The 13661-nt window shown below is 45.7% G+C and overlaps 1 protein-coding gene across 2 annotated transcripts in view; it reads left to right on the top strand.

The window, feature by feature from the left end:
* plch2a (phospholipase C, eta 2a) overlaps positions 1-12642 on the top strand; it is a 371794-nt gene extending 359152 nt beyond the window's left edge. For both annotated transcript variants that reach the window (XM_084333948.1, XM_084333949.1), the window contains 2 exons: positions 6180-6558; positions 9798-12642. In XM_084333948.1, the coding sequence (XP_084190074.1) occupies positions 6180-6558; positions 9798-11407 (1989 nt within the window). In that variant the 3' untranslated portion in view covers positions 11408-12642. The remainder of the gene's footprint in view (positions 1-6179; positions 6559-9797) is intronic.
* Positions 12643-13661: the final 1019 nt, after the last annotated feature.

Consider the following 13661-nt stretch of genomic DNA (forward strand, 5'->3'; position numbering starts at 1 on the left):
TTCTATCGTGTTCAGTGGCGGATCAATGTAGCCGTAGCCTTACTCTGTTATTTCTGTCTAAGCTATTTCATGACTTCGTTAGAGATAATTAAACTTCTGCTGGCACCACACAGGGCGTCTTCCTAATATATTTATTTTCCTCCTAAATAAGAGTTTCTCCTTTTTGACCCTGGTTTTGTTTGAATGCACTTGACTGCCTCCAGCAGTACTGTAACACTCACCAAGCTGTTGTTCATGTCCTGTTTTCTCTTTAAACCTTCCGCTTTCTCCACTGTTACTGTACACTATGTTCGTCCTCTTTGGTATTTCTCTGTTTCACTCTTCTTACTCTTCTCCTGCTCTCTTTTCTCTGATTACTCTCTCTCTGTCTCCCCTCTCTCTCTCTCTCTCTCTCTCTCTCTCTCTCTCTCTCTCTCTCTCTCTCTCTCCTCTCTCTCTCTCTCTCTCTCTCTCTCTCTCTCTCTCTCTCTCTCTCTCTCTCTCTTTCCTCTTGTTTTGTGATTTCAGTGGACCCCTCTTGGTCCAAATGCTGCATTTAGAGGCAGGAAATTGTTAGGAGCCCTGAAGCTGCCACTCAGAACTACTCAGGTGTAGTGAGAACCAATCGGCATCTTGCATGCGCCACATGCACAACCCCCACCCCCACCTCACTCTAGTGACACCCCCAGACCCCCCCCCCCCCCCAATTGCCAACATAACAAAACAAAAAAAAGCGAATTCATGCCTCACATGGGTTGTGAAACATGACTGAACAAGCTTGACTCGCTCGCATCATCATTGATCTCCCAAAGTAGATCCAATGCCGGTAACCAGCACCCGCTAGAGAGAATTATAGAGAGAGAGAGGGGATAAGAGAGAGAGTGAGAGAGAAAGATAGAGATAGAGAGGGAGAGAGAGAGAGAGAGGGGGAGAGAGAGAGAGAATGAGTCAGTATATCTACCAAACAAGCTATACTGACTTCTGTGTTTTTTTTGCAGAGTGTTTTTTTTCTGCCCTTAACTTAAAGATCTTCCCCCCAGCATGCTGCACTGCAGGGGTATACAATTGCAGTACCTTTGAGGACGGTTGTTGTTGTTTTCATCCCAGGCCTTTTTATTATTTATTTATTTTCATCATCATATTGCAGGTATTTTCTGGGAAAACCGTTTCAAAAGAACATTCTCAACAGTTGTTCATAAATCAGCTGATTGATGAAAACCCCAGGGCTGGACATGTCCCAGTTCCACAGTCCAATTCCACAGTCCTGCTTTTAAGCTAAGCAATTCGTTTTATTACTTTTTCTTTGTTTGTTTTTTACTTTTAATGGTCTGTTTTTTTGCTGTATACCCTGGGTTTTATGATGGCTTTTTAAGCTGTTCTAAAGTGTCGAGGCACACTGAATGCATTCAGACGGCGGTTCATTAAACCAGGGCCATGTCGTTTCATATTAGGCTAAAGGCATTCAGAAGTCTTGAGTAGTGTCTTCTGGTAGCTTGATAATCGGGCGCCAGGATAGTTGGGATGCTGACACTTTGTCCGCCCACTTTCAGATATTATGGGAAATGTTTTTTGGCAAGAATGTTTAAGGCAGGTATTTCGGGTTAACGATCAGGCATGGGGAAACCGCTCAAACGGACAAAGCGGACGGTACCACTTCTCACACCGTTCCAAAAATGCCCTTGAATCAGCACAAGTTCAGTTCATTTAATTTCAAACCGTTTTTTATTCTCGAAAGACTCATTGAGATTTACCTAATTTTCCAACAACGAGATTACAGGCAAGTTCAAAATCACAAATAAAAGCAAGAAAATAAAGAAAGGTAAAATTAAACAGTTATTTACATATAGCAGGTATTGGGATCATGTTTTTGATTAGTCCATAGTATTGTGGAGTGCTGCTATACTGAATATCAACACTGCTGTGATTCGGTCGTAGATACAAGACCGAAAGATAAGATAAGTACCAAAGATGATCACAGCCGTGCTGATATACAGTATAACGGCACAACCGCGAGTGTGATATTACTTTCTACAATCGCCATTTATTAATTAACAGTAATAAGCGACAACGCATAATGATTTTTTTTGTTTATTTAAAGGGGAACTATCTTATAAATGGCCTTTTCCTGTGGTTTGCATTGTTTTCTAGCAATGTGGGGTTGTACCAACACTGACACTGATGTGACATCTCTAGCTAGTCCCGTTTCTTCAGTTCAGCTCAGACAAGAACCTCCCCCACTGAACCAAGCCATTCAGAATTGACTTGCTCCCTGCCTTAAGTAGGTGCTGCTGATCTGCATATCTCAGCCCCCTCTGTGGTTGTAGCCACCGCCCACAATCAACAATTCGCTCAACAACGGAGCGAGTGGAAATAATGCGAAAGCAGTTTCCCTGTCACTGACACTTCCTCAAAAGAGAGAGGGAGAGCCAGACAGATAGAGAGAGGGAGAGAGAGGCTCTCATATGGTGTGACTCGTCTCAGAGCATTTACACACACTCGCGGCTGCGTGTGTGTGGGGGGAAACACATGCGCGCTCTCGGAGCGATCTCTCCTCTCTCTCTCTCTCTCTCTCTCTCTCCCTCTCTCTCTCCCTCTCTATCTCTCTATCTGTCTCTCCCTCTCTATCTGTCTCCCTATCTCTCTCTCCATCTCTATCTCTCCCTCTCTCTCTCACTCGCTCGTTCTCTCTCTCGCTCTCTCTCGTATCAGCACTCGTCACGTCAACCTGTTGCAAAATATCATAATGCACGCTCCCATGCGTATTCCGATACATGCAATAATATTCACGGGGGTATATATTGTAATTTGAAATAAATTACCAATGCATTGTCCCGTGGGATTATGCCCCCCGCAGCCAAATTAATTAGTCCCTATATCTCTCTATCTCTCTCTCTCCCCCCAAAGTCATCTGCCAGTGCAGACTGTGGGTGACTGTCACTCAAAGCGCATTGCGAGTATGGGCGGAGCACAGCCAAAAACAGCTTGGAATCTGGAAGTGCAGAAAATGCTGCTCTAGAGTACTTGATTAGAAATACAAAACAATGAGGCGGTTAGGTGGCCGAGCGGAGATTGCGTTCGTCACCAGCCCCGGAGCTGTGAGCTTGATTCGCCTGTTCGAATCCAGCTCACAGCTCCGGGGTTGTCACCAGCTTGGCTGGCCGTCTGCACTGATACAATTGGCTGTATCAGAGGGTGGGAGAAGCTGGCGGGGTGGGTCCGGGTCGTTGTAAACAGCGACTCCTACAGTTCGGTCGGGGCGCCTGCTAAGCGCGGATTGGACTTGAGGGGGATAGTGTGGTCCTCCCACACGCTACGCCCTCTCAATGAGAATCCGCGCTGCCAGGTGAAAAGAAGCGGTGATTGGCTGGACATGTGTCGGAGGAAGCACGTGGTAGCCTCCACTCTCCCAGATGATCTGACTGTGGGGGGTAAGTGCGCAGCGACCAGGAAGGGACTGGGAATTGGCATACGACTAACATTGGGATGGGAGAAAATCGGAGGAAAATGGAGGGGGAAAAAGACCAATAATAAAAAAAAAAGAAATACAAAACAATGAATGAATTTTTTTTTTTTATTACAGATGTGTTCCATAGACTCACAGGAATTGTGTAAAATTGCCCAAATAGTGAAAGAAATAGTAAGATAGTTCCCCTTTTAATAATTGATTTAGGAGTGATACATACCGGTAGTTAAGTCCCAGTGCAGTTTTAGTCAATATCAGCACTCATGGAATGCCTATTGTCCAATCAAATTACTTGGTTGGAACTAACTGTTATATAATGATTTTTATCGCTAAGAAGCTGGGGCATTAAAACTAAATGCCGACTTTCCAAGCTCAGTCTGTACTCGGGGGACCTTTAACATAAACCAGTCATTTGATCGGCTTAGATAGGGTCCATAATTCAAATTTAGCATCATTTGCGATATAAGGTGGTAATTTCTCTGCAATGGCCTTTTAAGATAAACAGATGCTAATGTTTATTTTGCCTCTCTGCCAGAGAAGACCATCCCACTTTATCATACAGGCAAGATTGTCTATATTGTATTCAAATATACATTTCTCAAAGATGGATGCAAAGATATTTATATTCAGTTACTCTCAATTCTAGATCCATTTACAGTGGATATATGTGTAAGCCAATATAATCAATATTTCTGGCTCTATAAAATAGCATGAATGTTTGCAATTGTTAATTGCATTAAGTACCAGACCAGTACCATTATATTATTTTCTTTTTTCAGCATTGACCTCATTTTCTTTTTTCTTCACTCCGCTTAAGGCTTTTTGTCTTGTTTTTGTCACCACTGTTTCCGTTGATGGCTGTTGATGGAATACATACAGGATATGTCCAGTATAACATTACTGTTATTTAGGCTTTTGGACCATTTGGATCTACTTCCTTCACATGGTGTGTGTGAAATGGCATTGGGTTGCTTGTGTATCACACATTGCAGGGTTTGGACAGTTCGATTCACTTCCAATTCAGGGAGTTGGATGTGCCTCAAAATTCCCAAATTGGGAAATCCATAAGGTTGTCCAGTACAATTTCATAATTAAATGAAACGCTTACCGTTAGAAAATACATTTTAATTACCATTAACCGTTTGAATTGAAAGTGAATTTCCCACAACCTTGGCATGCTAAATGGCATGCTTTTCAAAAGCAATACATTGCAAGGATTACCAGGTAACCAAGACCCTACTCACAATTCTCCAAGTCAGGTTAAAGCTGTATGTGTAATATTTAATAATTAGTTTCGAGGATCATCTACACTCGACCACATACTGTATACACATAATGTGGAATAAGAAACAAAGAAATATTCGACTCACGCATTAAATGATGTACATATAGCTAGATTTGGACCTTTCGCCAATATGCTAGCATAATTGCTGGTATCTACGAAATACCCAATGTGTCTTCTTTCCAATCAAACTCTATCTTTGTTTTAGCTGTAAACTTTTGCCTAGCTTCTCAGGAAAAGTACGGAATTGTGTTCCAAAGCATGTATAACTATAACCTGATGTGCCAAATGGTTTGCATCGCAAGTTAACGTAATTTAATGGGCAACTCTTAATGGAAACTTTACACTTTATTTTTTAGGTTATTCCACATTATTTGTACAGTATGTGGTTGAGGGTACATGTTAATTATTAAATAAGACACATAACACCTTTTTAAAAGTCATGAGACATTTCATTTGTCTCTGTGTTTCAGGTTGCCCAGTGTCATTTTGTGTGTGTGTGTGTGTGTCAATGTACAAGTCAAACGCTCATCTCTGCCATGTTTCCCAACGCAAACCCACTGCCTTGTCATTGTCTCTTCCATGATCGTCATTGTGACTTTTTCACCTCTACCGTGCACATCTGCACAGGTCCTGCGCACACACTCCGCCGTTTGGTGAATTCGGTGTACTCCAATGTCACCACAGTGAAGCTAATGTTTTTTTGTGTCATTGTTCAAATGTTTTATGTCTGATATGGAACGACTTGCAGGGATTTTTATCTCTTAAGCATGCCACATTTCCAGGATAAATGTTCACCTCTTATGTTTAAAAGAAGACCGTTTCCAGGTTATAAGTGAGCAATATACAATCCACTTTTTCCAACACTGTTCAAATGTACACATTATGAAGAACAAGCATGTGCTTACTTACTTAATACAGTAACACATGGGTTACTAACTGCTGCTTTTACAGATAAAAATAATGCCCCCAGATCCTCCAAATATCAAACAATCAACAATGGTTAACAACACCTTCAATCCACGTGCTACCCGAAGCCGTGTTGGCATGGATTTTTACTACATATTAACCATAGTTGTGAGGTTTTGATGTGACATTCTATCAACTTGATGCTGATAGGAGGTCTTCGTAGCGTTGTGTGATGCCTGGAGTATCTCTAAAAGTTGCCTGAAGCTTTCTGTGATGGAAGATGCAGATGTTGATGTAATGTTGATGTTTTCAGTCCAGTTTTTGAAGCATGTTTTCAACCATCACTCATTTATTGCAATAATGCAATGACGACTAAAGTCACTTGTATTATGGCCCACAGTATTTACCATGGATATGGTTTCTGTGTGATTTGTCAATTGGAAGTTTAATTTAGTAATTTAGGAGACTGTTTTTGTTAGGGTTCTTTGTACAGTTGTGTGTTCTTGACAAGGTCAATACTGTTGTTGTTCTCTGTCTCGTTGACAGGCCAGAGCAGCCAGCGGCATAAAAGGGCTGTTTCACAGAAACCCAAAACAGGGTTCCCTGGACAGCCATGCTGCTGGGCAGCACAACCATAAGCACCCGTTCGGCGCCCACCTCCTGCGCCGCACGGCCAGCGCGCCCACCAAGGGTCAGCCTAAGGTCAAGAAGGGCTTCCCAGAGATTGCCATTGACACCAAAGACTACAGCTCTGAGGGCGCAAGCGAGGACCGGGAGTCTGAGGGCAGGCCTGCCGCCGCCACCTCCTCCCCGCCCCCACCGCCCCGCCACCACAACGGGGACACGTTGGCATCACACACAGCCGCGGGACCACCCTGGGACCACCCTGGCACCAATGGGGCTCTCCACCCTGAGGATGGCAAAGGTAAGAGCCAGCGCTTCCTCCGTCGATGCCCCATGACTGAGCCCCTCAAACGGGCCAGCCGGCTCCACGTCCATGACCCCTTGGACGCCAAGGTGGGGGTATTTGCCCGGGTGGCGCTCAACAGCTCGGGCAGGGTGGGCATGTCCTCCAACTGCATCACTTGTGTGGTCGGCTCCAAGGAGAGTCCCGAGAATGAAAGGAAGGGTCAGGCTGAGAAAAGGCAGGATGGCAGGGAGAGGCAGAAGAGAAGCACCTGCTCACCTTCAGCCAACAGGCAGGTTCAGCCAGAGCCGCTACCCAAGCCCCAGGCCCTCACTGTCCAACCAGATCCACCGCAGCCCCTGCCCCACCTTAAGGGCCAACCAGAGGCCCAGTTCCAGCACTCTTCCCAGGCTCTCTTCAGGCCCATCCCCTTCCCCAGATCCAAAGTTAAAACCAGACAGACTCTGGGTGCCCAACACACCCGGCCTTGCCCTGACCCGTCTGAGAGGAACGCCCGCTCCTGCAGCGTGCCTCGCCGGCGCTTCCCCAACACAGTCATATCGGCGCCAACTCTCGCCCCCAACTGCAGCGGCAGTCTACATACACCACCGCCCAACTACGGTGCCGCTTGTGGCCTACCCGCCAACCTTTTAGCAAATGGCGGTGCCGATGATGGGCTGTCTCTCAGTGACGCTAGCAGCTGTGAAAGCATTGGCAGCCTGGATAGCCTTGAGTTGCCCCCGATGCTGCCTCCACGCTCTGTCCTGGACAGCCGCAAGCGGGCGGTTGGCACCCTACAGCGGGAGATGAACGCCCTGTTTGCCATGAAAATGGAAGAGTTGCGCAGTAGATCCCCCATGTTCTTTGCGGGTAAGGTGGCAACTGCGTAGCCTTCTTAGACGTCACCCAGTACCTGCTGTAGTTGTCATAGTGGCCCATTAAGTAGAAGCTCTCCCATTTAGAACCCATGAACCCCAAAATCACTGTGGTTGTGTGTCCACGCTGGACTGTGTATCTCCAAAATAAAACCCACCCTGTGACCTGTGTGCCTAAAATCTAGAGCCATGCTTCCCCCACTCATCATCTAGCCTAGTATAACCAATAATCTACTATTTTACTACAGTAATTACATTATTTTGAGTTATTAAGCTAGCCTCCATTTGAAGCTAAACAATTGAAAATGCAAATGACTATGTTCTTTTGATTATATTCCCTTGCCTTACAAATATGTCTACCTACTCGCATGCTTCACAGATGAAAAGACTGGTAAGTCTATAAACCAAAGTGATTGGCAGGTCAGATTAGCTCAGATTGCTTGAGGACGGGTACACTATGCACCTGTACAAATGTGGAAAAAAGAAACACTGGAAATATTGCTAATACCAAATACCAGCCTCTTGTAGTGTAGGATCGACTTCACACAATCTTGGGGGGTGGGGGGGGGGTATGTTTGTCACAATCAATCTTTGCTCCCTCTCTTAGTACATCATTTGGCTGTTTTGGAGAATTTGTGGAGATATAAAAATCTTCAAAGCTACGAAACGTCTATTTCAACCCTTTTGTCTCTCAGCTTTCTTTGTCATGTAAAGGAAAATGCAGTATTTTCCGTATACATAATGGACGTGATATTTCAGTAATTTGCACATAGTTGTGCAGAAACCTTTAGCTTAGAATAAAAACGTCCATAGCTTTGCTACTTATCTTCTCTCTCTAAACTTCTGTACTTCTTGAAGTCTTGCTTATGTATGTGCTCTCCTGTCCCAAGGCTCTATCCCTCCCTATCTTCCTCTCTTTTCCAAATGTGCTAAACTCCTCTTCCATTCTATTCCTTCTTTTTGCATGCTCTCTCTGTTCCTAGTGCAGAATTGAGGGGATGACCAAAGCCAGGTAAACATAACGGCACCCCTCCAATGCATCCTGTGCACTTGCACCCTCACCCACCACTGCCTGCCTGCTTGTCTCACAACCCTTATTTCACCACTTGTATAGTACGGTATGTGGCGATGACCGAAAGGGTCCCGTTGTGCAGTTGGTTGGTTGTCAACCTTTTTTCGGACCTCCCAAATACACATTAGGCCCCGATCTTCTATTGTATTGATATGATTTTGTCCAAAATTCCGTACCAATTATTTACCCTAGGTAGGGAGATAACGATTAAAAATATATATATATATATATATTTTACATTCTCTAACTTATTTTGAATTCAATTCTGGTGACATTCCACGGGTTCCCCAGAACCTCTTCAAGGACCCCCAGGGTTTCGACAGCGCCCACGTGAAGGTGCCACCGCCACAGTGTTTAATATGCCTAGTGGCAAAACAAGTCATTCTCAGAGTTCACTAATGGTAAGCGTTGGCTTCTTCAGTCCTCTGTTTTCTGTCGGCTCGTGAACAAACAGAGGCTTCTGGGTAGAAAGCCGGTCGGCAACGTTCTCCTGGAGAAACCCGTTATCCGTTTTCATCCCAGCTGTTAATGAAATGTGCAAGATAAACTACAAACATTACACAGAGTTTGTGGCAAGCACGCATTTTGTTGGACGTTATTGTTTTGTGCCCATGGACGAGCGCTGGGTCATCAATAAGATCATCATTCCATTTAATTTGATCATAATACATTAAGTATTGTGTTTTCAGGCAATCCATTTGTATAATAATCACAGCATTAGGTTTTATATTCATCTACATGCGCCTTACATAATATGAACACATACCGGTACTATGATGTTAGGATGTTGAATGTGTTTTTTTCTGCAAAATAGATGATATAACCTAGATAACAATTTGTTCATTTTACACAGTAATTGTTCAAGCGATCCTCCCGCCATCTGGTTTGTTATAAACCTTGTAATTGCAGTCCATTAAAAAAGTACCAGTGTTTTGGTTTTTCATATATTGAAACTAGCTATGCTAGTGAAAGACAGCGGAGTTTCTCACAATTTCCCTGGGGGGAGAAAATCATGTCTAGGGAAACCGCTTGGACCACATAGTAGTACAGTATTTCCTGTTGGCTACTGTATCAGGAAATAAACCCAAATACATCGGGCCCAAATAGAATGTTATGAAAAGGTCTATAGTTATCTATGTTGTCTCTCTGGAAGGTGCCAAATATGATTTTGTTAAACCCCATTAACTGCCACTACTATTGCTAATGATTAATACTTCCAATATCACAACAACAAAGAAACAGGAGTGGATTTTGGATGGACTGAAATGCTCTCTTTTTTGGAGTTACTAATCTATTTCTCTCTCTTACAGCACAGAGACCAGCTCCCACTCCTGAACAAGCCAGGGACTGCCGTCCATCCTCACACCACTCTCCGCCTCCTCCACTGCACTCGCCATCCACAGCAATAATCACAACAACGTCTCCGTCGCTTACTTCTTCAAACGGAGCGACGGAAAGTCCTGTCAAACCTGAGAGACCCGCTCCCCTTCCCAGGGCCACCCCTGTGATACCCCGTCCTCCCAAGGGGGCAGACTCCAAAAACACACCCTCGCAGTCCGGTCTGGACCCCTGGGTCATCAACGGTACACAGTCCTCCACGGAGCACACGGCACGCGGAAAGGAAGCAGTACGAGCTGAGACAGAGCGAAATGACGAGAGTGGTAGCGCAGAGCCTCGTACTGACCAGAAAGTAGAACATCCTGCTGCCACAGCTCCCATCGCAGAGTCCCCTATACTCCCTGCCCCTCAGAAAGCCTTGGCCCCGAGAGCACTTTTTGGCCCCCCGTCGGTGCACGCTCCAGTCAGGAGGGCCAAAAGCGAGGGGCACGTGCGGGCGGCGGCTCCGGCCGGGCCGGGTCAGTCGGCCGTGCCAGAGGTTTGCACCGACGCCACCATGAACGACCGGCTGTGGAGCAAACTGGAGCCGGGCAGCCACCGTGACAGTGTGTCCTCCTGCTCCTCCATCTCCTCCAATGACACGGTCATCGACCTGTCCCTGCCCAACCTGGTCAGGAAGAGCCTCACCAGCCTGCCCACAGCCGGCGCCATGCCTGACCCTCCCTGGGTCAGCCGCCCTCGCTCGGCCATCGTCTCCTATGACACCCCGCGGGTCAGCAAGAGCAAGTCCAATCCCAACCTCCGACAGGGGGAGTCGCCGGAAGACGACCTACAGCCGCGGCCCCTGGGGGCCCCTCGGGAATCCTTGGCAGACTCGCCCGGCAAGCTGATGCAGAGGAGGCACACCTGGAACCGTCTCTACATGGAGGGACTGAAGCAATCGTCTGCCACAGCCTCCTCTGCCAAGAGGCCGTCCTTGGTGGCTACAGCCCCGACCTCTTCCGGGGCCTCCATGTCCAAGAGCCTCGGGGACCTGACGTCTGACGACATCGCCTGTAACTTTGACAGCAAGTACCGCAGCATCAGCCGCAGCTTCATCGTCAGACCCACCAGGGAGCAGCTCCGCAGGGGCAGCCCGCAGAATTCCCGGCCACCCAGCGACCTAACGGAGCAGCTGCGGAGGCTGACTGATGTGGAGCCCTTGACGGCCAGTGACTTTGGCCCCCACAACAGGCACCCGGAGCCCCAGGAGGAGGATGAGCCCCCACTGCGGAGGACGACGTCCCGGAGCCAAAGCCGGGTGCGCTACATCGCCAACAGGGCTAAGCAGGCTCAAGAAAGGCAGAGGCTACAGGGCCTGGCCCAGGGCAGGAGTGCAAGCATTAGCATAAGTAGCAGCGGCAGTACTAGCCCCATTGAGGAGCGGGGGAACCCAGAGGGTGCATGTTGCGTGGCCCGGAGCCCCTGCACCAGTCTGGACCTGCTGAGCCAGCTCTGCCCCGTAGGATCCCCCACGCCCAGACAGTCCCAGTCCTCCCCAGACCCAGACAACAATGAAGTCTTTTTCATGCTCAAGCTCTGAGAACTGACAGACTGGCTTGGAACTGAGCGTGAGAGACACTGACAGGAACTCATTCGAAATGCCATCCAGCTTTTCACAAGTGGAAATTGTGATCCTTTTTTTTATTATAATTTTTTTATTAGAAAAGTCAACTTGTATGTCTTGGAACTCATTGCTAAAACTGGTTGAAAATACAGATTATTTCTACATCTTCCAGGAAAGTCTGTTCTTACTGTATTAGTTCAACATGATCATCTCTAATGTGCCCACATAAGGACGTCGCAAGACTAAGGTTTCAGCGAAGCCAACGCCACACAGAAACGGCCTCTTGAAACCAGAGGAGAGCAACTCCTCTAAGCATCCAACGGCGCCATCTGTTTGCATAAAATGTCTAATAAACGCTAGAATGTATTTAGTAAAAAGAAAGAAAAAGACACTCCCCCCGGAGTTTTTATATGCCTGTTTCAAGTTTGTGACCGACTCTTATGTTTGAGCGTTGAATGTTGACATGAATATATAGTAGCAATAGACAATTTAGTGGACTGAATTTGTTTTAAGTTGTCAGACGGGTGGGGGGGAAATTGCGTGCGTACGTACAACTACTGCTAATACTCTATATGTATATCATCAGTAGCCCAGCCATGTGCTAGCAATATTTTGAAAATGATGACATTGTATCATATTGAAGATCATGTAGATGTTTAAATTTTTTTTATGAATGGGGTTGTTGCTAAAGGCAGAGGTTTGTCCCAATGTCTATGCTGCAAATGATAGGAGGGAATGATTCCTATGATGTAGAATAAAAGGTGTTTTACATTTTTACTATTACTTTGTGTAGTGAATAGCCTACATTGTAATTTGACTGAGCTGCCAATATTTCGCAGATGCTCCCATCACGGAGGCATGTTCTCAATGGTAGACAGGGCTACAGACATCTCCTGTTAAGCCCTTTTTAAGTCAACTGCATGTCTTTTATGCACTGTAATATTTATCCAAAGGGTCTGTTTTATTTTACAAAGACTTTTTATATGAAGATTTGTTAAGATTTCTACGCACTCTGCTCAGATCGTCTGACATGGGTCTTATTCTCATGTCGAAATATTCTTATTATTGTCTCAATGGTACTGGCAGGACATGGGAATGAATCAAAATGCACGTTTCTTTCTGTAGGTCTACTGTATTGTTTGCCCTGCCATGCCAGTTATTTGTGCAACATCTTGGGGACAATATATTTAATTCTAATCATATGTAATTATGACCCGAATAAATCTCTTAACTGAATGGAAGCTTCCTGTCTCGTTTATTCCATTCCTTCATGCTTCGCTGACAGTTGTCTCTGTGTTGAAACAAAGACATTGTGGTTGACAAACTGAAATAAGCCTTAACATGAGTTGACATGTAAAAGGCCTTGGTCTCTGCTCTTATTATGGCCCCTGCCTTGGTGCCTGTGTTTACCAACCCTAACCTCCCTGGCACTCCTCTCGAGACCCCCTGCCAGAGAGGAGAATGTCCCGGAACAATGATTTAAGGCTGGCTGCACAATAGACTACATGCTCAGTCAGTTGTTGAAGGAGAGAAAAACATCCTTTCACCAACACTCGCCACCCACGGTGCGTTTTAAAGACTTGTCGGTTTTTTTGTGATGGACTACAGAACTACAGTATTTTGATAAACCATTTAAACTATAAGCTGTGATTGTGACATAATATAAAAGTCATAATTGAATGTTTAATTTTTATATTTTTATAATGATAATAATAAATGACAACACAACAGCCAGAATGTGCTTTTCTTCGCTTGCTGATGTGTCAATCAAAGCCCTGGCCATTGGGGAGGTTGGTGGTTTCCAAGGCGATGGCCACCTCTGGTGGGCTGTCATAGGCTGCCGGGCTTCTTCCTGGACACTGTGAGGCCTCTGAAGCGCCACAGACTCTGCCCCACTGTCACACAGACTCACAAAAGACCACTTCATTAGGATTCTGAGGGGGCCCGCCTCTGCCTCTTAAAGCCGTATTTATCTAGAGGATTTGGCATTCTAACCAAAGTCTTGAGCCCTGTCGAGCACTTTGGTGCTGAGAGAATGTTTCTGTCCGTAAAGGCTGAAGGCACACCCCCTGCCCTCCTAATGCAGTCACTGCTTGTTTTTGAAGCCTTTGAAGAAGCCTATATTGTTAAGTAAATAACGTTTTGTAGACCAACGCTTCAACCGTAATGATTTGCCTCTTTTGCAGAGAAAGGCAACAGTCTAATGGAATTGAACTTGATGTGTATTAAG

The sequence above is a fragment of the Notolepis coatsorum genome (assembly GCF_963971535.1).
Source record: "Notolepis coatsorum genome assembly, chromosome: 17".
NCBI classification, from domain to species: Eukaryota; Metazoa; Chordata; class Actinopteri; order Aulopiformes; family Paralepididae; genus Notolepis; species Notolepis coatsorum.